The sequence below is a fragment of the Apus apus genome, chromosome 22 (assembly GCF_020740795.1).
Source record: "Apus apus isolate bApuApu2 chromosome 22, bApuApu2.pri.cur, whole genome shotgun sequence".
In the NCBI taxonomy this organism is placed as follows: domain Eukaryota; kingdom Metazoa; phylum Chordata; class Aves; order Apodiformes; family Apodidae; genus Apus; species Apus apus.
The window spans coordinates 3,169,342-3,195,021 of NC_067303.1; the positions used below are offsets into that span (position 1 = coordinate 3,169,342).

A 25,680-nucleotide genomic window follows, 5' to 3' on the forward strand; every position below is an offset into this window, starting at 1 on the left:
CAGGTTGGATGGGGCTTGGAGCAGCCTGGGCTGGTGGGAGGTGTCCCTGCCCATGCAGGAAGGTTGGAACCTGATGATCTTCAAGCTCCCTTCCAACCCAAACCCTTCTGTGATTTTTATATCACTGAAGCATCTCTCTTTCAAAGCTAATGACTTCATTAAAAACACTGAGCAGCAAGCAAAGCACCACACACCTCACAAAAAGGCTGGATATAACCTCATATCTTTGTCAACAAGGTCAGAACAAACGAAGCAGCCAATATCCTTCAGTTTACAAGGAAGTCACTTAATTGAAATGCCAATTGACATTTGAAAAGAGCCTCTCTTTCTAAATGACAGAGCAAGAGAATGCCAGCAAGGGTACTAGAAAAATTTTCCATCATCATGCTTGCATTATTTACTGATCAGGAATTAGCATCCAAGCCCTTCCTGAGGCCTGGAGGAACAGCAGGAACCTATAGGTGGGCAAAGTGACTTGTTACAGTAGCAGGGCCTAATTATTTCGTTTAATGGCATTGTGGGTCATCACTGAGAAGAGGGCAACAGGTGAAAACCACCCTACCTGGAGAGCAGATTTCCTCACGTTGGTTTTCTCATCTCCAACTCGCAGCCTCAGCGTGGCCATGACTCGTTTCCCTACCCAAAAAAGGAGGATAAAAAGGAAAATTACCCTCCCACCATTTAGCAGCACCAACACACTGTGCAGCAGCAAGGGCAAAGCCACCTCTGAACTCAACTGAGCAACAGTTTCTTGCCTGAGACTTTCAGAGGGCAAAGAAAGGACTGAGCAAAATAATTCAAAATGAGGGATAAGCCAGAGAGGGGGGTGGGGAAAACCACCAACCTTTTTTTCCCCCCATGTTCTTTTAATTTGAAAATAAATCTTTGGACATACCAGAAAAGAAAGTGATATGCCAAATAATTTGATACGTGCAGCAAAAATAATAATCATAATAAAAAAAATCCAATTTCTGACCTGAAGTGTTACTTTTTATAGTAATATTCACACTTATTTCTTCTGCACATTCTCAGGAAAAAAAATAATACATGATGGAGATGATAGTTTATGAAACACACTGAACACAGAGCCACAATCAACTATTTCTCACCTTGTGAATCATTCAGATGGACTCCTGAGAAGGTGGCAATACTGATTTCAAGCATTTTACCATTGCTTTGAATATTTCTATTTATTGCTAATTTGTTAAGATTTCTTACAGCCTGAAGATTTCCCAAATATATGCCCAGCTTTGAGACCTGTTACTTAAAGAGAGATTCATGTGGAGATGCACTCTGCTGCCACTAGGAAATAGGATTAGTCCCAGGGAACTAATCAAAAGTGGTTTAAAAATAGATTTTTACCAAAGGAAGCACAGGGGCTTTGATCTGCATTTTCTTAATGGGCAGCTAACTGTGATAGCATCTTCCTCCTGAGAACAGCTGGTCAGAAAGAGCACAGAATCTTTTTTATTGCAAGATTTTGCCATTCAAATAGTCCAGCTCTTGTGAGGGTGACCCAACCTAAAATAATCACACTTTGCCAATGGATATTGATTTTGCTCATAGGGACACAGAAGAGGAAAACAAAAACCCAAACCACCAACCAACCAAAAAACCTGAGCTCTAAATGGCTGAGAATCACAAAATGGCAGAATTATTGAGGCTGGAAAAGACCTTTAAGATCCTCAAGTCCAGCCCATGACCTGACACCACCACATCTCCAGACCAGGGCACTAAGTGCCACCTCCAGCCTTTCCTTGAACACCTCCAGGGATGGTGCCTCCACCACTTCCCTGGGAAGTCCATCCCAATGTCTGATCACCCTTCCATGGGGAAGTGCTTCCTGATATCCAACCTAAACCTCCCCTGGAGCAGATTCAGGCCAAGCTCTCTGGTCCTGTCACTGGTTGCCTGGAGAAGAACCCAACCCCACCTGACTCCAACCTCCCCTCAGGGAGCTGTAGAGAGTGAGAAGTTCCCCCGAGTCTCCTCTTCTCCAGGCTGAACAATCCCAGTTCCCTCAGCCTTCCTCATCAGACTTTCCCCAGTCCCTTCCCCAGCCTTGTTGCTCTCTCTGCAGAGCAGACATCACCTGCAGATGCTCTTCAGATATTATTTTGCACTGTATCTTTGCCCATCTAGCACGTTTCGAGGATCCTGAGCTAAGATGTATTTCTCTCCTAAAAGATCAGCTGTTTGGACTCCACAGAGGTGGACAATTAGCATCAGCCAAACACAAGTGTGTGCCAGACACCTTCACTAATGCACCCTGAGGGACTGGCACAGCCCAGTGTCCCAGCCACCCTCCTGAGCTCCAGACAGTCCTTTCCCATCCCATCCATTCTTAATTTGTCTTGCCAAGTGCTCAAGCTGGGTATTAGACACCAAACCAGGCACCCTCTGCCACAGGGAGCCTGCAACTAAACAGGGAAGACACAATCCCTGGAGGGCGTTTCTGTCTGAGACAGCAGGTGATTTTTATCAGGGAAATGTTGTAAAATCAAGCTCTCTGTGGGCAAGATTGGAGCCTGGCTCAGGGAGATGGGGGAGAGATCCCATGTGAAGAGCAGCCTGAGTTGTGTAACAAAGACACCAACCCTGGGTGTGAACCAAGCAGGGAACTGAATTGTCAGCAGTTTAGGAGAGGTGAAATGAGAGCAAAGACACAGGCTGAGGCTAATGGTTGGGAAGAACAGTTTTTACATGGAGCAGAAGAGGGAGGAAGAGTGAGAGATAGAGAGAGAGGAGAGGGAGGAAGACAGAGAGGAGAGGGAGGAAGACAGAGAGGAGAGGGAGGAAGACAGAGAGGAGAGGGAGGAAGACAGAGAGGAGAGGGAGGAAGACAGAGAGGAGAGGGAGGAAGACAGAGAGGAGAGGGAGGAAGACAGAGAGGAGAGGGAGGAAGACAGAGAGGAGAGGGAGGAAGACAGAGAGGAGAGGGAGGAAGACAGAGAGGAGAGGGAGGAAGACAGAGAGGAGAGGGAGGAAGACAGAGAGGAGAGGGAGGAAGACAGAGAGGAGAGGGAGGAAGACAGAGAGGAGAGGGAGGAAGACAGAGAGGAGAGGGAGGAAGACAGAGAGGAGAGGGAGGAAGACAGAGAGGAGAGGGAGGAAGACAGAGAGGAGAGGGACAAGACAGAGAGGAGAGGGACAAGACAGAGAGGAGAGGGACAAGACAGAGAGGAGAGGGAGGAAGACAGAGAGGAGAGGGAGGAAGACAGAGAGGAGAGGGAGGAAGACAGAGAGGAGAGGGAGGAAGAGAAAGGAACATTGTGGTTACAAAAGCCAACTTACATGCTGATTTCATGCTATCAACAAATGAGGCCTCCCTACTTGCCATTCTGCACCAGTCCATTTAACCTCACACTCTGTTTTCAACTGCAGCCAATACCTGATGCTGCAGAGAAGTGAATTCCTCCCTACACCACAGTGCTAGTCAAAAGTGCTGTGTTTTATGTAGCAAAAATATATTAGCTCTTTGTGCACTGGAGCAAGAGATTTAATTACCCTTAAATTTATGGAGTTACAAGTAGACCCCACATCAATTACCTTCCTTTTTGGAAAGAATAAATGACCTGGTTTTCAACAAGTGTTGCCACCACATTAGTACAAATGAACGTTAGTATTTCAAGATTAAATGTATTTTTCAGACTGGAGTGGAAGTAGTATTTCTTTATGGCTGGCACTTCCACCCTCTTCATCACCCCTAAGTGTTTTTTAACAGCTCTACAGCAAGTTCTCTCCACTTTCTTTGAAAAATGGACAATGAATACACTTCAGAAAGCCTAACTACAATTCAGGTTTTGAAAAGTTAGCTGAAAAGGCTGGTGTAATTCTGACATACCATCAAGCACAGCTGTATCACTGCTGTCCAGCAACTCAATGGTTTTGAAGGTTGGTAAGGTCTTCAGTGGATGGTTGGACATAGCTGAAAAGAAAGTTACAAGTTTCAAGAAGAAAAAAGGCATTCACCCAGCAAGATGGTTTGCTGTTAAACAGGGAGTCTCATGCATGCCCTAGGTTTTAGAGATAGACATATTTTTAGAAAATGGCATGCCAAGCAAAGCCTGAGACTTACTGTAAGAGAAAAACTCTGTACCTTCTCCACTGACTGTCAAACTTGCAGTGTTTGTGTTTGTTTCCAAGACTGCATGGACAGAGGCTGCCAAAAAGAAATTAAAGAAAGAAATTCAATGAAGTATTTTAATTCCAGATATGCTGTCATTCCCAATGTTTTTCAGGCAAGCAATCTAACCATGGGATGCTCTGTGCATCCTTCTGACTTGTGCCACCTGGCCTTTACCCCACCTGAGGGGGTTCAGAATGCCAATCATCAGCAAACCAACTTAGCAGAAGCAAAAGGCAACTCAAGATTTAATCAACTGTCAGGCAAGAAACAACTTGCCTCTCTCTTTTTTTCCCCCCAATGAGCAATTTTAGTCATCTCTAAATATCCTTCAAAGGTATCTCATGGAGGAATCTATTTAGAACTGATACACAAAACCAAATGCTTTAAGGCTTCCTAACAAGACTCATCTCTTACTGCTCATTATGACACAACACACAAGGACACCACGTGCAGATGTGTAAGTTCCTCTTAATGAGTTCTATCTCCCAGTAATTATTCCTCAGACAGTTCAAGAAGGATTTTCACTCTCTGATTTATCCATAACACTTACAGCTTTGTAACAAATCCTGTATACTCTCCAAGGTAGCAGCAGCTTTCATTTCCAGACAGTGGGCAAAGGTGCTCAAAGCTTTGCTACGGACCACGGGGGCTTTGTCTGAACATCGACCAAACACCATCACCTGGACCAAAAACTTGTGCTTCAGAAACTTCTGGTGATCCAGGGACAAGGAGCTGTCCAAGTTCCTCTCTGGCATGTCCAACAAAGCTAATGCTACATCAAGGGCAAACACTCTGTAGGCAGCCTGAAAGTAAAAGCACACGGGGTGCTCTGTTAGGGTAAGCAGAGACACAGACGTTGCCCACCTGGGTCACTGGCCTTTAGGTACCAGCAGGAACAAGAGTGTTGATCCTGAAGCCTTCAGTTTCAAAACACTGCTGTGTCATGGAATGGTTTGGGTTGGAAGGGACCTTCAAGATCATCTAGATCCAACCCCCCTGCATGGCCAGGGACACCTCCCACCAGCCCAGGCTGCTCCCAGCCCCATCCAACCTGCCCTTCAACACTGCCAGGGATGGGGCAGCCACAGCTTCCCTGGGCAACCTGGGCCAGGGTCTCCCCACCCTCACACTCCAGAATTCCCTCCTCATGTCTCACCTCAATCTCCCTCTTCAAGTTTTCTTCCCTTCCCCCTCCCTGCCCTTGTCCCAAGTCCCTCCCCAGCTTTCCTGGAGCCCCTTCAGGCACTGGAATGTGCTCTAAGGTCTCCCTGGGACCTTCTCATCATGGTGAACAGGCTGACCAGGAGCCAACAACTGCTGCCCTCTCAGCCCAGAAGGCCAGTGCCATCCTGGGGGGCATTGAGAAGAGTGTGGGCAGCAGGTCAGGGAGGTTCTCCTGCCCCTCTGCTCTGCCCTGGTGAGGCCCCACCTGGAGCTCTGTGAGCAGTTCTGGGCTCCCCAGTTCAAGGACAAGGAGCTACTGGAGAGAGTCCAGCCCAGGGCACTGAGATGCTGAAGGGGCTGGAGCATCTGCCTGTGAGGAAAGGCTGGGAGAGCTGGGGCTGCTCAGCTGGAGAAAAGGAGGTTGAGGGGGGATCTAATCAGTGCTGATCAATATCTCCAGGGGGTGTCAGGAGGATGGGCCAGACTCTTCCCAGTGGTGCCCAGGGACAGGACAAGGGGCAATGGGCACAAACTGGAGCACAGGAGGTTTGACCTGAATATGAGAAAATACTTCTTGACTCTGAGGGTGACAGAGCCCTGGGACAGGCTGCCCAGGGAGGTGGTGGAGTCTCCATCCCTGGAGACATTCCAAGCCTGGACGTGTTCCTGTGGGATCTGCTCTAGGGAATCCTGCTCTGGCAGGGGGGTTGGACTAGATGATCTCCAGAGGTCCCTTCCAACCCCCACCATTCTTTGAGGCTGTGATCTGAACCCTGCAGATCCAGGAGCTGCACTTACCTTTGTGTTGTGTGAGTATTTGTAGAGCCAGGAGATGAACTCAGCAAACTCAGCCCCAGGCAGCTTGCTCAGCAGACTGACCAGCGCCTGCGCAGCGTGCGTGCGATAATCCACCTTATCTGGGACCTGGAAAAGAAGGGCAGCTCCGTGGTATCATTATTTCAACACCCTGCTCCAGAAGCCAGAATGGCATTTCAGGGCTTAGGATAACTAGTTTTTATTTAGTGAGGGGATACAGGCACATCCAGAGATGACTGGGAGAACAATCACAGCTCCCTTGGTCACTACTTCAGCACTCAGCAAATTCCCCAGGGGAAAGGTGGAACTTAGGTTCAATCCAGAGGCAGGATTCCCAAAGGGCAGTCTTCAGAGAGCTAGCTAGGCAAAGAGCTCTCATTATCCTCATTTTCCTCGACCAAAACAAGGGGAAAATGTTCACCCTCTCTATGGTCCTAGAGTGTGACACTATTTTGAAGACATCTGAAAGCTCTGATCAAGATCAAAACTCAACCAGGCTGTCAAGACATTTGTGAATGTTGAAAACCATCTCATTCCTCACAAAACCTGGTGAAAATGGATTTCCAGGCTGTCCCAGATCCTGCAAGGTATCCACACATGAGCTCTTCAGCTCACCTTGGTGCAGATGTGCTGCAGCAGTATTCGAAGAAGAGGAAAAGCAGCTTCTTTCAGCTCATCTACTACAGAACTGCACAGAAGAGACAGAAGCAGATTTTAATAAGATCTGGTTTTATAACTGAGCAAAAAATCAAGGACATTCCTCTTGGAAGGCATTTCAGGAGTCAGGGAAAGTGCACATTCTAGAATCACAAGCACTAGTGCAACAGGATGTGGCCAGAGAGCAGAGCTACTGATTTTCTACACTAACCTGGCTTTGCAGACAGCAAATATTTCCTCCAACACCTTTCTACAGGTAGAAGGACAACATGAAAAGCTACTTTATTCTCAGTCTATTTACTGTATTGTTGTCTGGGTATCTCTGCACAAACTGCACTATCCAACAACACTGATCCCCACATGGGAAATAATAAACATAGGTAAAATATGTATTTAAGCAGGAAAACACAAAAGAACTAAGAATAACTGAGCTCCATGTGAAGCTTTTCTTTTATTAATAATACTTTGTAGCAAACTACAAGACCTGAAAAAGTGACACAAAGCAAAACACAGAAGACAGGTCCCTTCCACTGACTTTTCTCTCAAACAGCACCTTCCATCCCTGCACCAGCAAGTTCAGTAAACTCCCATGACAGACATTTTAATTAAACCTCATTTGCACAAACACCTTCAGAGTCAGTGCCAGTTTGTCTCATCCCTTTATCAACTAAGCAACAAAGCAAAGGTGTGCCAGGAGAGAGAGCAGACATAGCCAGGAAGGGTAGTGCCAGAGCTCTGTACTTCACCTGATGAATTTTATAGCTTGATTCCTGGCACTGATCACAGCTGGGGAGATGGCAAGGACAGCATGTCTGGAACCCACCCCATTTTCCAGCATGAGGATGACATTGAGGATTCGCTGGAAGACACAACGAAGAATCTGGAAAGAAAAGGTGGTTTTCAAGTTGATTTCAGCAGCAACTGGAGCCCCTGGGTATGCATTCTGAGCAGGCTTATGAAATAATTCTGCACCACATAAACTTGAATAATAGCACCTGTCAAAATACAGTTCTTGATAGAATAATTCAGAGGGGACCCACTGATACACACGACATCTTTCCTGGCTGTGATGTTCTCCTACATGGCCAATAAGGCCTGAGAAAGGCTTCCTGACAACACCAACAGAGCCCCTCCAAAAGCAGTGGGCTTCAATTCACCAGACATTTGGAATTTCAGGAAGTCCACTGGGTTTTGCACAGAAGACATCTTAAACTAAATGCATGTTTTTACTGCCACGTGCACCTGAACTTGTGGAGCTTCCTCCCTGCCACACTTTTGTGAGCACAGCCTGCACTGGGATCCTGACCTTCACTGAGCAGACAGGAGAGGCAGGGAAGATGAGACAGGTCTTGAGAAGGGAAGCTACTGCAACTCCTTGATACCACAAACATCAAGGGTTCTGAAAAGCCTGTACTGCCCTGAGAAACCATGAGGGCTGAAACCCACAGGTCAGGGGCTGAAACCCACAGGTCAGGGGCTGCCAAGGCTGGGCAGACGCTCAGGTAGATGTCAGGTTAGTGTGTCCTAAGCTCCAGGCTCTCCTGGCTGCTCATACCTTGGCTTGCTAGCCCAGAACTAGGCCAGATGGGTTTACAGAGGCTGGCAAACCCAGCAGCAGGGTGACACCCCAAGTTGAAAAGCCCCATCCACAGGAGCAGCACACAGAGAAGTGGGAGATGACACAGCCTGCTCGACACTTTCACAAAATAATAAAATGCAAAGCTGCAGCCACACTGCTGGTGGAACTGGATGTTCCACGACCACACTGTTCTCTGAATGAGAAGCAGCCCTGCTCACCACCACCTGCACACAGCAGCTCCCCATCATGCTCCACTGCTGCACCACCCAGTGCCACAGCACACTGCCAAGCAGTGCTGGAGCTCCATCTAGCAGGAAACAAGGAAATTCCAGGCAAAGGCAGTCACTTGGAATTCTGATTTTTAAGACAGGAAGATCTAGTGTCACTGTAGCTATTCTGTATTGTCACTTCATTTGCCACAGGAGTCACTGGAGAATTCAATGCACACGAAATGCATCATCCCACAAAGCAAAGGGAATGAGGACTGGGGTGGAAGGATCATCTCACCTCTGACCCAGCAAAAAAAGACTGAGAGAAAAAAAGGTGCAAACAAAAAATGCTGTGCAGAGAAGGAAAAAAAAACAACCAGTCCTTTTCAATACAGCAATGAGAATTTTAAAGATTTTACCTTATCTTCTGTGCCATGGAGAGGGGAGCACAGCAATCTCAGGCCACGGTAGGCCAGCTCAGGAAGGTACTTGGCTTCATTAACATTCCTGAGCAAAAGAAGGCAGAGATGTCTTCATCCCTCATCAGAGAAACATTTCCTACAACTATTACAACTAAACATGCTCACTGACTGGAAAATATTCAATAATCACTAAATGTTGATTACTGTTAGCTAGGTGGAACACATTGTAATTATCTTTAGTGAAAGAAATCATTGCTTTCATTTCCACATGAACAGGATAATAACAACACAAGCACTGAGCACTTTACTTGCCCAAAGCACCAGATAAACATTAAGAATTATTTGCTTACATTGCTGATGAAAACTCTAACTCTTGTCCCACTGGCTCAAAGTTTGTCATTTCAACCAAAACCTGCAAGGAAAAACAGCCAAGCTGAAGTGAACTCACACAAGGGGGAGACCTGCAGGTCTGCTTGGATGCCTGGGGGTCAGATGGTGGAGAAGCTGAAGTTCACTTTAAAACAAGTGGGCCCATGAAGTAGGACACAAGCAGACCCCAAAGCCCAGAGGCTCAATACCACGTGCCTTCCCCCCAGGTACAGGGAGGGTGAATGATAGGATGATGGAATGGTTTGTGTTGGAAGGGACCTGAAAGATCATCTAGATCCAACCCCCTGCATGGGCAGGGACACCTCCCACCAGCCCAGCTTGCTCCAAGCCCCATCCAACCTGCCCTTCAACACTGCCAGGGATGGGGCAGCCACAGCTTCCCTGGGCAACCTGGGCCAGGCTCTCACCACCCTCACACTCCAGAATTCCCTCCTCATGTCTCACCTCAATCTCCCTCCTCCAGTTTTCATCCATTCCCCCTAATCCCATCCCTCCCTGCCCTTGTCCCAAGCCCCTCCCCAGCTTTCCTGGAGCCCCTTCAGGCACTGGAAGGTGCTCTAAGGTCTCCCTGGAGCCTTCTCTTCTCCAGGCTGAACACCCCAACTCTCCCAGCCTGTCTCCAGAGCACAGGTAAAGCACCTCAGAACAAAGCACAAACTGCCCAGGTGGGCACTAACCAGCAAATATTGAGCATAAGAGGCAGACAGGGAGCAGGCACCACAGTTCACAGAGGACAGTCTAACCAGGGCTCACCATTACCCCCCTGACTATGGAGTTCCCTGCATCCACCAGAACTCTGGGTTAGGGGACATAAGGTTCCCTGAGTTGCATCTTCTTATTACCTGGAGGCAGTTCTGCAGACACTGAGGTTTTTCTTTCAGGGAGAACTTGGGTAGAAGTCTTAAGAAGTTTTTCAGAAGAAGGAAGATCGAGCTGCGAATTTGAAGAAGATCCTCCGTGGAAAAGTAAATATTTTCACAGTCCTCTTCCTCCTCCTCCTCTTCCAATAGCTCTTCTACCTATATTGGTAGAAAAGAGAAAGAGCACCATCCTGTCCCCCAGCATTGGGGCTGACCCTTGCTGCATATTTTGGTGCTTCACTGTGTTCTCAGGCTACACTCTGTCTGATTTCACATCTAAAATTCTAAATCTTTTCTTTCAGATTAGTTAACACACTAAAGAGTGGGGGAAAAAAAAATCAAAACAGACAGGAAGAGGGGAAACAAGAAAGCTCCAAACACAGTCTATTCTTGTTTTGAAGGAGAAAGTCCATCAGGACTTCTGACAATTTTCTGAATTCTAATCTAACACTTGGGGATTCATCTCAAGTAATCCCCTTGTGCCTGTGCCCCTCCCTCCCTTGCTTGCCAGCCTGTGGCACTGATGTTCCCTCAGGATTTTTGAGATAAAGCCTCAGTTCTGGTTAAAAAAAAATCATATACTGGTCACATACTAACTTGAAGGTCTCTTGAAGAAGCTGATATAAATTTGTTCTTCCCCTGCTACTGAGCTCTCTCACAATATGCCACAAATAAGCTGTATTTCTTCTGTTAATCAGAAGCCAAAAAACTGCAGCTACTGTTGAATCATCAGGCCTCTGAAATTCCTAATAATAGGTAGCATGGATCAAGAGCTCAGCTGAACTGCTGAATAAAAGGTATACAATTTTAAAAAGGGGTGAAAAAAGAGGAAGAGCATCACATTGACCTAGAAGTGAAACAGCTTGCCAACGATTTGCTTATTAATAGAGATTTATGTATGGAAAGATTACACAGACATCTTACATTGCCATTCCTGCTTGGTTTTCCTTTCTTTCTATTTCTTCTTGCATTGGTTTGAGAGCTTTGAGTCAGCACCTTCTTTCTTTTCCTCATCAGACCTTGTTCTTGGGGCCAACTTTTTTTCAGGGTGTGAAGACATTTATCAAACATCACTTGATGGAACAGCTGGTTGGCTATGCTGCCTGCCCAGAAAAGGTAACATCAGTGGGACAAAACAGAGAGAGAGCAACAAATCACCTGGGCTGCTCTCCGTTTGCTGTGACAGCCAAAGAGATGACCAGGACAGGGGCACTGTCATAGAATCACAGACTGGTTTGGGTTGGAAGGGAATTTAAGAGCATCAAGATCCAACCCCCCTGCATGGGCAGGGACACCTCCCACCAGCCCAGGTTGCTCCAAGCCCCATCCAACCTGCCCTTCAACACTGCCAAGGATGGGGCAGCCACAGCTTCCCTAGGCAACCTATTCTAGTGTCTCATCACCCTGTCCTAGGAGCCTGAAAAGGTTCAGAAGAGTAAAGAACTACATCAGGATGACAGGTTGTCAGTGATGACATTCTCCAGTAGGGTCACCAGTTGCCTGGCCACTTCTAACTGGTAACGTGCAGCACAGCAAAGATCAGCAAAGCTTTGGAGCACGTGTCAGCCTTCAATACTGAAGGACACTGCTGTGAAACAACCTGCTGGAGAACTGCAGCTGCTCCTTATTTTAAAAAAAATACTTTGGTTTTCAGAAATGAGCCTGTCCAAAAGCACAGTGAAATGCTCTCTGGCTCCAGAGCAGGAACAGGAAGAAGCTTCTGCCTTCGCTGTGTGTTGCTGTCACACCAGAGGGCTGTGTGGTCCCACCCTGCAGGCTGCTCTGCTGACCTTGTCACAGACCTGCTCAGGAGAGGCAGAGGGAGGCAGCCCGGGGCTGAGAGCATCAAGCCACCTTCTGGCAGCAGAGCAAGCTGCCATCAGACCCTCCCAGCTGCTCAGCACACAGCACCGTGGCCTGTGATCCCTGGGGACTTCAGATCAAGCAAACTGTTCCAACCCATCACTGGTTCCACCTGGAATTCTGATAAACCAAGAGACGGCCGGTTTTGCCCGAGTGGTGTTTTACCCAGCAACCAAGAGGCACATCCCTGGGCTCACCTGGGATTTCCAGCAGTAGGAAGTACAACCCGGCAGCGTGAAGAGCATAAACCCTCTGCTCTGCATTAGCTCTTCTGTGCTGTCCTGCCTCCACAAAGTGGTGCAACGCGGCCACCAGGGCGTTGGGAGAGAAGTTGTTCTCAGCAAACAAGGTCCAGATATTCTGAGGCAAAAAATGCAACCGTGGTAAATCCCATCAGGACACTGCTGTCTGCCAGTGGCTGTAAGTCAGATTTTAGCAGTTGCCACCGCAAACAAACCCTACGTGACATGTACAGAAACCTATTTTTAATAATTACGTTCCAGTGTGTAATAGTACATTTTATAGCTTGTCTTTTCCAACTTGGGAATAGCTTCCTTCTGGAGCACTCTGGCATATATGAATCACAGAATGGTTTGGGTTGGAAGGGACCTTCAGGATCATCCAGATCCAGCCCCCTGCATGGGCAGGGACACCTCCCACCAGCCCAGGCTGCTCCAAGCCCCATCCAACCTGCCCTTCAACACTGCCAGGGATGGGGCAGCCACAGCTTCCCTGGGCAACCTGGGCCAGGCTCTCACCACCCTCACACTCCAGAATTTCCTTCTCATGTCTCCCCCCAATCTCCCTCTTCCAGTTTTCATCCATCCCCCCTTGTCCTCTCCCTCCCTGCCCTTGTCCCAAGCCCCTCCCCAGCTTTCCTGGAGCCCCTTCAGGCCCTGGAAGGTTGAACACAAGCAGAACAGCTTCGTGCATTCCTAGACTATGCTGTCGATTTCAAATCAGAGCAGACCCAAGGGAACGGAGCAGGAGGTGTCCCAGTGCCAGGGCCTCACCTCTCCCGTCTCCTGGTTCTCCGCAGCGAACGGCAGCAGCGCCTGGTAGAGGCCGGTGAAGGCATCGAGCCCGTCTGCCGTGATCTCCTCGGCTATCCCGGGATCCAGCGGCTCGGCCTCGGTGAAATCCAGGTCCCAGGCGGTGCTGACCCAGACTGCCAAAGGAAGAGCCCCCTCAGGCGGGAGCTCTGCCCCGAGTCCCCCGCCAAGCCCCCCGCGCAACCCACGGCCCGGAGCAGGGACAGCCCGGGGCGCGGGGCTGGGGGCCCGTGCTGGGGACAGGACGTGTGTGCCCCACCGCTCCCCTCACCCCACTCTGCGGGGTGCCCCTCACCCCCTGCACCCCCACATTGTGGGGTGCCCCCCACCACCTGTACCCCCACATTGTGGGGTGCCCCTCACCCCCTGCACCCCCACAATGCGGGGTGCCCCTCACCCCCTGCACCCCCACAATGCGGGGTGCCCCCCACCACCTGTACCCCCAAATTGTGGGGTGCCCCTCACCCCCTGCATCCCCACATTGCGGGGTGCCCCTCATCCCCTGCACCCCCACATTGTGTGGGGTGCCCCTCACCCCCTGCACCCCCACAATGCAGGGTGCCCCTCATCCCCTGCACCCCCACAATGCGGGGTGCCCCCCACCCCCTGTACCCCCACAATGCGGGGTGCCCCTCACCCCCTGCACCCCCACATTGCGGGGTGCCCCTCATCCCCTGCACCCCCACATTGCAGGGGTGCCCCTCACCCCACCCTGTACCCGCACACCTCGGGGTGCCCACCCCCATGCCCCCCACACCCCGGGGTGCCCCTCATCCCACCCCCGTGCCAGGCATAGCTTGGGGTGCCCCTCTCCTCCCCCGTGCCCCCCGCACCTTGGGGTGCCCCTTGCCTCACCCTGTACCCCCACACCTCGGGGTGCTCCCCGACGTAATCCCCACACCTCAGGATGCCCCTCTCCTCCCCCGTGCCCCGCACACCTCGGGGTGCCCCTCTCCTCCCCCGTGTCCCCCACGCCTCCTGGTGCCCACCCCCATGCCCCGCACAGCTTGGGGTGCCCCTCGCTTCCTCCCATACCCCCCGCACCCTGCGGTGCCCCTCTCCTCCCCCGTGCCCGGCATAGCTTGGGGTGCCCCTCACACCCCGGGGTGCCCCTCACACCCCGGGGTGCCCTTCCCCTCCCCCGTGCCCCGCACACCTCGGGGTGCCCCCCCACACCTCGGGGTGCCCCTCTCCTCCCCGGTGCCCCGCATAGCTTGGGGTGCCCACTCCCATGCCCCCCGCACCCCGCGGTGCCCCTCTCCTCCCCGGTGCCCCGCACACCTCGGGGTGCCCCTCTCCTCCCCCGCACCCCCCGCACCCCGCCGTGCCCCTCTCCTCCCCGGTGCCCCGCACACCTCGGGGTGCCCCTCTCCACCCCCGCACCCCCCGCACCCCGCCGTGCCCCTCTCCTCCCCGGTGCCCCGCACCCCCCGCGGTGCCCCCTCGCTCCCCCCGCACCCCCCGCACCCCCCGGGGTGCCCCTCTCCTCCCCCATGCCCCGCACCCCCCGCGGTGCCCCCTCGCTCCCCCGCACCCGCGGCGATGTCCCGCAGCCTCCAGCCGCGCAGCCCGCCCAGCAGCCTCCCGGCCGCCATCCCGCCGCCGCCGCCGCTCCCGCGGGTTCGAACCGTCCAATGGCGCGGGGGCCGCTCCCCCCGCAGCGAATCCCCGCGCGGCACCCGCCGCTCCCCCGGAACCGCCGGGGCCGCCTCCCGCCCCGCGCCTGCGCGGGGTCCCCTCCCGCACCCTGCGGCGGGGCTGGGCGGGGCATGCGCGGTGCGCGGGGCCGGGCCCGGGACGGCGGCGGCGGCGGCGGCGGCGGCGGCAGCGCCGGGGCGGGCTGTGCGGGGAGCGGGAGCGCTGCGGGAAGGGGTGCGGGGTCGCGCGTCCCGCCCCACCGCCCCGCGCTCTGGGCAGCGGGGACAGGCGCTCGGGCCGCACCGCCCCCGCATCGCTGCCGCATTGCGGGCCCCGCGCCGCGGTCGCTGCCGCCCCGCTCGGCAGCTCCTTCTTCCTCCGTCCGTGGTCCCCGCGGGGCTGCGTGCGGGGAAACCCGCCCGCTGCCATGAGCTTCTTCGGGTTCGGGCAGACCGTGGACTTGGAGCTGGTGCTGAGCGACCAGGAGAGCCGGCGGCGGGTGGAGCACAAGACGGAGGAAGGCAAGAAGGAGAAGTACTTCCTCTTTTACGACGGGGAGACCGTCTCCGGGAGGGTGGTCCTCAGCCTCAAGTACCCCAGCAAGCGGCTGGAGCACCAGGGCATCAAAGTGGAGTTCATCGGGCAGATCGGTGAGCGGGGTGCGGGGACAGGCCTGCTGCGGGGCCGGGGGTGGCAGCGATCGACGGCATCCCCTGCCCCGGGACATCCCTGCCCCGGGACATCCTTTGTCCCGGGACGTCCCTTGTCTCGGGACGTCCCTTGTCCCGGGACATCCCCTGCCCGGGGACATCCCTGCCCCAGGAATCCTTTGTGCCGGTACGTCCCTTGTCCCAGGACATCCCTGCCCCGGGTATCCCCTGTCCCGGGATATCCCTGCCCCGGGTATCCCCTGTCCCAGGACATCCCCTATCCCAGGACATCCCTGCCCCGGGACATCCCCTATCCCAGGACATCCCCTATCCCAGGACATCCCCTGCTCTGTGCTGGAGTCCCGGCGGAAGGCAGGGAGGGAGCTCCAGTCCTTTTCCAGGTCATTGTTCTTCCGTCCTCTTTTCTCGCTGCTGCCCGCTCACCGGTTGGGGCTGGGAGGAGGGCTGCAAGCCCTCGGTTTCCGTGCTGCAGACGCGGGGCCGAGCCCGCACTTCCCGGCTCCGGGGCCGCTGTTCTCCATCCTGCCTTTCTCCACAGTTCCCCGAGCTGTCTGCTCACATCCTGATGTGCCCGGTGATCCCGTGAGGGAAGCAGGGGCTCTGCCAAGGGTGGGGGGTTGGATCTGTTTTACTCATACATCTCAAATCACAGGTGGCAGCTTCCCAAGCCCTGCCTCACAGTCCCTTTGATCCAGGTAGATCAACTTGCTTGAGGTCTGTGGGCTCAGCTGGGCTGGTTCCAGTTTTATTCTCCTGCTCTTTGACCAGGCTGCCCTGCACAGTTGGTTGGGTGACTCCAGCTTGTTAAAAACTTGTGCTTATCTCTGCGTTATAAACATTGTAATATTTCATAGAATCACAGAATGGTTTGGGTTGAAGGGACCTTCAAGATCATCCAGTCCCACCCCTGCACAGGCAGGGACACCTCCCACCAGCCCAGGTTGCTCCAAGCCCCATCCAACCTGCCCTTCAACACTGCCAGGGATGGGGCAGCCACAGCTTCTCTGGGCAACCTGGGCCAGGCTCTCACCACCCTCACACTCCAGAATTCCCTCCTCATGTCTCACCTCAATCTCCCCTCTTCCAGCTTAAAACCATCCCCCCTTGTCCCATCACTACAAAAAGCATCTCCCCAGCTCCCCCAGACAAAAGCTGCCACACTCACTCTTCCATCAGCGTGGAGCTGCCTGTGCTTCACGGAGCTGCCCAAGTCCCACACGCCAAAATACGTTCAGGATGTTCCCAGTGATCCCAGGGTGTTCCCAGTCATGGAACTGTGTGATGTCTGGTGGTCCTCTGGGCTTGGGGGAACCCTCAGAAGCCCTGCCCGAGCCCTGGGCCTGCAGCCTTTGCCTTGCAAATCATGGGGTGGAGGAAAGTGAACGAGGTTTTCCCACCCAGCCCTGACTCGACTGCTGCTCCATATTTTTGCTGGCCTCTTTGTGCGTGGTGCTGTTGTTGGGCAGAAAGGGGGGAGGATGGGCAGAGAGGCTGGAATGATGGGGTGTAAGTGAGGCTGTTTGTCAGGAGCTAGCTTATGACCTCCTCCTGCCTGATTGATTACGATCGTTCAGTGGAAATTAACCATGAACTTTGCTTCTGTCTCCTCTCTGCTGCCTTGCCTGCTCCTGATTCCCCATTTTGGAAGACTTTTGAGCTGTAGATAATCTATAATAACTGCTTTCAATTCACACTGTTTCCCAGGCAGAGTGTGTTAAGAGCTGCTGTGGCTCCACATCAGCTGTTTCTCTTTGCCCATCGTGCCACTTTAATAAAGCCCTGAAGCTTGTCCTGCTGGCACTTCCTTCATGCTTTCCATCTCCAAACAGCTTGCCTTACATTTCCAGCTTCCTGTTGCCATGAGGTCAGGACCTGTATGAGACAATTTAACAGGTAGGGAGATTGAGACATAAAGGAGGGATGTGTCACAGGGAAGGTGGCTGTTCCAGAACAGATACCAGAGTCCAGACCATGTGCAGTGTTCTGGCATGATCTCTGGTGAGCACAGAACCCATTTCAGATCTCATTTTGCCTTCAGTTTTGTGTCCTGAACATGCTACTGAAATGCTGGCACGTTGTATTTTTTTCATCTGGAAACATTATAGCTCTGAAAAGCTGAAATTACAGCTTACATCTGTTTGACATGCTAATGTCTTCTCAAGTGAAGAAACATCAATCCTTCTTAAGGCTGCAAAATGCCAGTCTGTGCCCTTCCAAGGTAGCAGAGAATTTAGTACCCTGACATTTGCCTCCCTTTGCTTTAAATTCAATCTTTGCCTTCAGCATCACGTGGGAAGATGATATATTCCTCTTTTTATGTGGCACGTGGCCTCTCCCCGTCAACATCCACAAGCACTGGCCTCTCAATGGACATGTATTCCATGCAGAGAGAGCTGGTTATTTATGTCACCTGCCTGCCCAGCTCGATGGCACTCACTGTTCTGTGTGAGGGGTGTTCTGGTGCCAGGATTTCCATTACAGAGATAAGGTGAGCAAAGGGATGCAAGAAACAGGACTTCAGAGCTGAGATCTCATCGTGCATCTCAGGGAGCAGAGAACTGAGTCTCACTGCTGTTCCTGAACACCACTCGTACCTCTCAGAAGCCTCCTCTGCACAGCTTAGTGCTGACAGGGAACCTGTGTGTCTTTGGCTTTCTGATGACTTAGTTTTTTTGTTTCTTCATCCAAGTGTATCAGATTGGCTGAGGCTTTACCTTTCAGAAGGGCTGTGTGGGTGTCTCGGAGTCACACAGCTCACACGCAGGGCTGGGAAGGGCAGATTTTATTGATGGGTGGTGTGGAATGCAGAGCTCTTCATGCAAGCTGCAGAGTTTGGAGTTTCTGTTGCTTTGACTTAAGGGTGAAATCCTGATGGAAATGTAGAGAGAATTGTTCTCATTCAACCTGTAGTCTCAGTGCAAGGCGGTTGTGGGGAAAACTGAAGCAATGTTGGTTGCTTGAGCTGGTGTGAACTGTGCTTCCAAAGGTGAATGCTCTTCCCTCATGGGTGTTCATGTGGCCATTAGTGTGTTACTCAGGGGAACAGTTGAGTCCACTGCCTCCAACACACTTGCTAATCATGCACTGAACACTGGATTTGTGCACAAGCAGTGAGCATCTCCCCTGCTACTTCTTCCCTGGTGCAAATCAAGACCCCTGGGACTCTTTCTTGTCAAAGGATAAGCAGGAACAGCCCTTCAATTCTGCTCTGGCTCCTCAAACAGTCTGAACAGAATTAATCTTTATCACAGGTGATCTGTGTCAGCTGAGTTCCTGATTTTTTTGTAGTAAATAGGGCTGTGTGGACCTCTTCCTTCCTTTCTCAGGGAGATAGAAAGGCCTGCACCTGGCTCCAGTGGAGAGCAGTGACCAAGTGCAGTGCCCTGCAGCCACAGGCTGCCCTGGTAGGTCCTCTAAGCAGTGGTGGAGAAAATAGTGATCCAGACAAGAGAGTTGCTTATGCATGTGAAATCTCCTGCCTTTCCTCTCTGTGTCATGTGGGATTAAGCATCACTGCTTAACCTGGATTTACATCTTCCTAGAACTCTACTATGACCGAGGAAACCACCATGAGTTCGTGTCTCTGGTGAAAGATCTGGCTCGTCCTGGTGAATTCACTCAACCACAGACATTTGACTTTGAATTCACACATGTGGAGAAACCTTACGAGTCCTACACGGGGCAGAATGTGAAGTTAAGGTGAGTCTCCTCCCTTTGCTGTCCCCAGTCCTTGGTTCTGTGCAGTGTGCAAGTGTTGATATTTGCTGTGATGATACTGGAGTGCAGCATCCCTTCCCAGACATCCTTCCAAGCTCATAATGTAACTCCAAATGGAATTTGGTGGCCTGAGCTGTAAAAGGCTGTCTTGGAGGGCTCGACCTTTAGAAGCATGCATCAGGCTTTATGGAACTTGTTTTGCCCCACTTAAGTGACAAGAGAAATTGGCCCCCTCTGAATCGACCAAATACTTTGTCATTTTTTTGGAAATTCAAAATCCAAAAGAAATTGTTTGGTTTAATGGGGACATTCGTGCTGTCTTGTAATCAATCTTGTCAACTTTAATAAGCTGTTACTCAGATCCCCAAAATGGTGCTTAGGTAGCTCAGGCCTATATGTACATGAAAGCTGAGAGAAATCTTAGAAGTGAGTCTGCTTTTCATTGGAAAATTCCCTTCTGTCTTTTCCAACACGGGATATTGGCTGCTCCAGAAGCCAGGGTACCAGTAAGACTGCTTGAGTAGCCCAGTGCAATCCATCCAGCCCCTATGTGCCTCCCTACTTTGTCTCTGTGCCTGCCTGTACCACCCTACTAGGAGGACTCTCCTTGCAGGTATTTCCTCCGAGCGACCGTGAGCCGCAGACTGAACGATGTGGTGAAGGAGATGGACATTGTTGTGCACACCCTGAGCACCTACCCAGAGCTCAACTCCTCCATTAAGATGGAGGTGGGCATTGAGGATTGCCTGCACATTGAGTTTGAGTATAACAAGTCCAAGTAAGTGTCTCAAGAGCAGCCAGTGGCTGTTGGGAACCATCTGCTGCAGGGGACAGCTTGGTTTGGAATCCCGAGGCACATCTTGCATGTGATTCTCAAAGGGATTCTTTGTTCATGTGCTCCACAAGGCTGGTAGACAGTTGGGAATCTGGCTTGAGGATCCTCCTTGTCCATAGATGTGCTGTCTGGACTAAGGAGTGGGAAGCAATGGCTCTGCTTTACAGCTTGGAGCACAGCATGAGGCTGTTGCAGTAACTTCACGTTCCCTGTATCCCAGGCAAGATCCGTGTTTCCAGGTGTCTTTAAAGTGTAACATCTGCTCTTTACTAGACAATACAGCTGAAGTGAGACCTTAATTCAGGCAAAGAAATTGGGAACAGCTCTTTTAAACTACTTTTAATGCATCTTTCCCAGCTGCTGCTAGGAAATCTCCCTGCAGTGGCATGTTTGGGTTAGTTTTCATTGACCTAAAAAAGTTGGGTTTAGAGGCTTTCCTGTTTCTTGCAGATACTCAGCTTGACAAAATCTGTTTTGAATTTATCTGATGACATCAATGCTCTTGTCAATTTCCAAAAGACCTGAGGATGAAAGATGAAGTGCTGTTCACAGCAGCCTGGGGAGGGTGGCTGATGTGCCATCTGAAATGTACAACTGGGGATTAGAGCAACGTGCCTGAGAAGCAAGTTCCCACCCCTTGGTCTCTGAGTCCTGGTCCTGTGTGACTGTGGTGCTTTCTTCCTTCCCACGCTAGGTATCATTTAAAAGATGTGATTGTGGGAAAGATCTATTTCCTGCTGGTGCGAATCAAGATCAAGCACATGGAGATAGACATCATCAAGAGAGAAACAACGGGGACTGGACCCAACGTCTATCATGAGAACGACACAATCGCGAAATACGAGATCATGGATGGGGCACCTGTGAGAGGTGAGAAGGCAGATGAACCCTTCAGAATTCCTCTTCTGCACTCTTTTGGGGTGGGAATGCAAGTCCTGCAGCCTCTTCAGCTGAATGTGTGTCCTAAGAAGTAGCAAGTGCCCTGTTTCACCGGTGGGCTCCAGGCAGTGGGTTCCACACCGGTGATCCACACCTTCCTTCCCTGGCCTGGTGAGGGAGAACTGAGGCACAGTGAGTGGCAATGATTTAATTCTTTTGATGAAGCAGTGGCAGAACCAGGAATAGATGTAAATTCACTGTTGGCATGGGCCACCAGCTGGCACTGCTGCAATTTGGAGCAGAAAGATGGTGTTCTAGCTCTGTGCCAATCTCCTGTGCCACTTGTTTTCCAGTTCCATTGCCCAGAAGAGTCACCTGCCAGAGAAAATAGCACCTTCCTCAATTTTTCCTGCAGTGCTGTCTTGATGCAGGTCACAGACAGGCCTTGTGCTGTTAAAAAGGAGATGGAATAGCTGTCAGCACGGGCAGGATCTGGCTGTGGAACATGCATGCTGATTTTTGAAGGGACTTGAGGTCCTTCAGATCATCTTGCTCCACTTGTGGAAATGGTCCCGGGGATTGTGGCCCAGTGCGATTTTGTTTTGCTGCAGCTCTGCTAGTTGATACCTCTCCATTTTGTCTGTGCTGATGGTTCTGTGCATTTTGTAGGAGAGTCCATTCCTATCAGACTCTTTCTGGCTGGCTACGAGCTGACTCCAACCATGAGGGACATCAACAAGAAGTTCTCGGTGCGTTATTACCTCAACCTGGTGCTGATCGATGAGGAAGAGAGACGCTACTTCAAACAGCAGGTGAGAAACTCAGCTGTGAGTTCTTGGACCTGCAGGCTGTTGCTTGGGATGCTGTGTTACAAGGACCTTCTGGGAATTTGGGATTCCCATGGGGGAGCATCATGTTCTTGACTGGATATTCAGTAAGGACTAGAGTCTAGAGGACCCAGAAGGAAAGGTCAGATATCTGGTGGTGGGGATGTGTGTAGAAGGTGCCCACCTGGGACTTCTTTTCCACTCTCTTGCCCTGTGGTGGAGCTTCTGTGCTTCACCTAAGGAATCCCAGTGTGGCAGGCAATAGAACAGAGCTGCCCCAGCTGTCCAGGGGTTGCTGCTGTGTGCTCAGGTCCCGGGGAGGAGCACTCTACCCAGATTTTCAGGCAGGCTGCACTGTCAGGCCCCTACTTGCCACCACAAGTGGCCTCACCCGGTGCAGGTTGCTCACCTGGTTCAGCCTGGGGGTCTGGGTGGGGTGAGGAGAAGGTCTGACAAGCCCTGACAAGCCCTGCTGGCTGTGTTACTGCAGGAGGTGGTGCTTTGGCGGAAAGGAGACATAGTGAGGAAGAGCATGTCCCACCAAGCAGCCATCGCCTCGCAGCGGTTTGAGGGGACATCCTCCCACACCGAGGCCAAGACCCCCAGCCAGCCCGCAGAGAACAACGGCCGGCAGTGAGAGAGGGGCCAAGCTGCTGTGGAGCCCCTGGGGACAGCAGCCAGGAGGAAGAAAAAAAAAAACAAAACACTTCAGAGACTTCAGGAAAATAAATAACCCGTTTTTTTGAACTTAATTCCTTTCTTCAAAGGACTCGCCAGGGTGGGAAGGGGATGGGAGGGCAAGGCAAGCTGGAGCTCCGGTGGTGCGGAGTTGAAGGTACCTCAGTGCTTCCCAACCAGCTGCATCCCTCTGGGGTGGGCTGCTTGGGGGCATCTTGCTGCCCAGGGGCTGCGGAGCTGCCTGATCTCCTCTCTGCCCCGAGACCCCTCTGGGGTGGCCGTGGGGAGGGAGAGAGCAAGTGAAGGCCAAATCCGCCACTCCTTCCCACTGGTGGGGAGGTTGCTCTGGGGCCGTGTAGGGTGGATGTTTTTCTTGCCTTTCTGAAATCTTTTCACCAGGGGAAGTGACACAGTGATCAGCTGGAGGGAGTCAGAGGCTGAGGTGCAGCCTGGAGAGTGGCTCGTGTCGTCCCCTCGCTGCCTCCTCTTTGTGCTGGTGCTGGGTTCTGTGGCGCACACGGTTCTGCGGTGGAGCTGTCTCAGCCCCCCAGGACTGCAACACAGCCCCCCAGGACTGCCACACAGCCCCCCAGGACTGCCACACAGCCCCTGGAGCTCCTCCAGAGCTGGGAGGAGGGAGTGAGGAATGCAGCAGGAGGTGGTGGCACAGGCTGGGCAGTGCAGTGAGGGTCCCAGTGCTGCTGGGTGGGCATGAAGTAGGGGGCAGCAAGGCTCCTGGCCAGGGCAGTTCCTTCCTAGTCTTGCCCCAGCAGCTGCCTGAGTGCCCCTGAGATTCAGTCTCTCTGCTGCACTCATACAAGTCCCAGTTGCTGCTGCTGAGCAGGGGCAGACCAGCCTTGAGAGCTTTAGAGAATGGTTCTGGAACATGAGAAAGAAATGGGGGCTCTCTTGGGAGTGGGCTTAGGCTGCACACGCTGCCCTGCTCCTGTCTGTGTCCCTGTGACAGGGCAGGCTTTGTAGCAGGGACAGACAGTAGAGAAAACACGTGTGTGTTGCTTGTTTGATCTCTTGTGCCTGCAGGATGAGGATTAGTAAGGAAAGAAAGTAAATGCACTTGTTTTAGGCAGCTCGTGGCCTGTGTGTGCTGCTAGATGAAGCCAAGCAGTAACTGGAAGGATAGTAGAGCTCTGATTCCAGAGACATTCCTGAGGCCTGAGCTGAAGTCACCAGTGAGGTCAGAGGGTATTCCATGAACTGAGAACCTGAATGTGGGCTTTTTCTTTTCTAAAAGAAGCTTCTTTTATTCTTTAGCTAAGTAGAATCATGAAAACATTCCCAGAAGGGAGTCACTCCTCCATTAAGAGTTAGATGTGGTTTTTGTAGACTTGATTGATTTGAGTCTGGAGAATATCCAGCCTGTTTAGATGCCCTTCAAGGAAGCAGGTGGTTAGATCTCCTACCAGAGAGACAAGCCTGAACTGAATGCTGGGATATGAGCTCTATCAAATGGGATTTGTCTGAATTTCCCTGTGAGTTTGTAGCTTGCTAGGGTTTTGTCCAGCTTCCTTTTGATGCTGGAATGAACATCCTCTGTCCTACAGCTGATTGTAGAACAGTTGTCTTGAAGCTGGGAAATGGAAGTATCTTCTGCTTTGTTTAGTGAAACAGTGCTGGTGGAGGGAGTGGGGCCTGGGTGGGGAGGGGAGCTTTTTATGTTGTAAGACAGCTACTGTATATCAGTGATAAATGTGTGTTTCTGCTTGCCAAAGTAAGTTATCTTTTTACTCACCACGTGTAAGGTTGTGGTTTTTTAGCAGAGCTGGACAGTCTCTCTCTGTTGTAGAGGACACTAATGATCTCATCTGCTGAATGCTTGTGTTACACCATGTTTCTGCTCTGTACTAGTGAAGATGTGGCTTGCTTTCCTTTCCATGAGAAGTCTGTGCCATGGGCTGGAGCCGTGTCTTCCTAAGACTGAAGCAAAAGCTGACTATAGACAACTACCTTGTCACTCCTGGGCAAGGGGTGTTACCTGCTGCAGGTCTCACATGGCAGAAGAACCTGGATGTTACTTTTGACACTCCCTCTATTCCCCCCCAGGTGTGGGGGAACCACCTGTGCTGTGGCAATACACAGTCTTTTAGGGACAAGTGACCTCCCATTGGGAGCCCTGGGGATAGCAGACTATCTTTCCATGGCTAAGCTGAGCACAGCAGCACCCTGACCACCCCTCAGCTTTCCCTCAACTCCCATCCTGCCTAGAATTTTTTTTTCCTTGCCTGTTCCTCTTGAGTGTAGGCCATGTGGTATTAAACCCTATGGATGTCTCTGCATTCCAGGACTGTTTTACTGGCCAAACAGCATCAGTACTGGATCTAGGATAGCTGTCTGACATTGCATGGTCAGGAGAGTTCCATTAAACATCTGTTCATCACTTCTGGAGGGTTTCCTTGGAAAAGGTGCATTAACCTATATGCTGGGTTGGGTTGTGGTGGGGTTTTTTTCCCCCCTACTTTGTGCCCCTCTCCCCCGTGTCCCCATGGAATCAGAATTTAGAAATGATCCCCATTTTACTTAAATGGTCCATTCAACCTGTCCCCCACTGGGCCCTCTGTTTGTCTGGGGTGGAGGAGATGTGCTGAGGATCTTTAGAGCAAAGCTGAAGCATAAGGTCACTCCAGGACAAGGTACTAAAGACAAGTGTTTCATGAGCATGATGAGGGGCAGACACTGCTGGAGCAGTCGTGTCCCCCTGAGCTGGGTGGTTCTGTTCAGTACTTGGCTCATTCCCTCTCCCCCAGGCAGGGGGGAGTGTGCAAGTACTCACCCAATCAGTGCAACCTGTAATTAAGCCTCTGCTGTGTTTACATGTTTCTTAATTCGTCGTCTTTTCAATGGCTGTATTTTAAAACTTGGGTTTTTTGTCTCTCCAATTAAAAAGAGCCAGCCCTGGCTGTCAAACGCTGTGCATGAGTCTGTCTGCTATGGTTTATATTGCCTGGTCCTGCTTTTATTTTGTTTTGGTTTCCCAGTATGAAGACATTTTTCTGTGGTGCCAGAGTGTGCAGCCCTCCAAACGTGCTCAAGGAGTTTTGTTACCTTTATAAATTCTTGGTCTTCCTTTCATCTGTGTCACTGCTTAGAAGCTGTGCTGGTGGAGGAGCCCTGCAGCTGAAAAATCAGCCAGCTAGCTTGATCTCCTTCCATTTCCCTGATGTTAGGGCTGAAATAAGGTGGGAAGTTTCCTGCCCGAAGGAAGTGAACTGTGATCCAGCAGCCAGGCTGGATGTGTATACACATCAAAACATTCTTGTTCTAGGCAGAAGTTTTATG

The 25,680-nt window shown here is 51.5% G+C and overlaps 2 protein-coding genes across 3 annotated transcripts in view; one reads left to right on the forward strand and one right to left on the reverse strand.

Annotated features, from left to right (window-relative positions):
• Nucleotides 1–14,736, reverse strand: part of NCAPD3 (non-SMC condensin II complex subunit D3) — a 33,182-nt gene extending 18,446 nt beyond the window's left edge. Inside the window, exons 1-14 of one of the 2 annotated variants that reach the window (XM_051638327.1) lie at nucleotides 14,676–14,736; nucleotides 13,103–13,257; nucleotides 12,287–12,449; nucleotides 11,151–11,329; nucleotides 10,209–10,385; nucleotides 9,327–9,388; nucleotides 8,974–9,061; nucleotides 7,513–7,646; nucleotides 6,725–6,797; nucleotides 6,092–6,217; nucleotides 4,680–4,932; nucleotides 4,100–4,162; nucleotides 3,845–3,928; nucleotides 563–636 (exon numbers count right to left, since the gene is read on the reverse strand). In XM_051638327.1, coding sequence (XP_051494287.1) covers nucleotides 563–636; nucleotides 3,845–3,928; nucleotides 4,100–4,162; nucleotides 4,680–4,932; nucleotides 6,092–6,217; nucleotides 6,725–6,797; nucleotides 7,513–7,646; nucleotides 8,974–9,061; nucleotides 9,327–9,388; nucleotides 10,209–10,385; nucleotides 11,151–11,329; nucleotides 12,287–12,449; nucleotides 13,103–13,257; nucleotides 14,676–14,736 — 1,692 coding nt within the window. Of the gene's footprint in view, nucleotides 1–562; nucleotides 637–3,844; nucleotides 3,929–4,078; nucleotides 4,163–4,679; nucleotides 4,933–6,091; nucleotides 6,218–6,724; nucleotides 6,798–7,512; nucleotides 7,647–8,973; nucleotides 9,062–9,326; nucleotides 9,389–10,208; nucleotides 10,386–11,150; nucleotides 11,330–12,286; nucleotides 12,450–13,102; nucleotides 13,258–14,675 lie in introns of both variants that reach the window. The other variant, XM_051638325.1, reaches the window with a different exon arrangement.
• A 184-nt stretch (nucleotides 14,737–14,920) lies between these two features.
• VPS26B (VPS26 retromer complex component B) lies at nucleotides 14,921–25,313 on the forward strand. The gene is made up of 6 exons (XM_051638366.1): nucleotides 14,921–15,429; nucleotides 18,993–19,149; nucleotides 19,781–19,945; nucleotides 20,697–20,872; nucleotides 21,551–21,693; nucleotides 22,199–25,313. The coding sequence occupies exons 1-6, from the start codon at nucleotides 15,207–15,209 to the stop codon at nucleotides 22,343–22,345; spliced, it is 1,011 nt and encodes a 336-aa protein (XP_051494326.1). The 5' UTR covers nucleotides 14,921–15,206; the 3' UTR covers nucleotides 22,346–25,313.
• The last annotated feature ends 367 nt before the right edge of the window (nucleotides 25,314–25,680 follow it).

Bases quoted from the DNA above. Each gene is read 5' to 3' on its own strand.
- VPS26B (XM_051638366.1), top strand. From the start codon at position 15,207: ATGAGCTTCTTCGGGTTCGGGCAGACCGTGGACTTGGAGCTGGTGCTG. The intron at 19,946-20,696 runs GTAAGTGTCTCA...TTCCCACGCTAG, and splicing joins TTTGAGTATAACAAGTCCAA to GTATCATTTAAAAGATGTGA. The intron at 20,873-21,550 runs GTGAGAAGGCAG...TGCATTTTGTAG, and splicing joins GGATGGGGCACCTGTGAGAG to GAGAGTCCATTCCTATCAGA.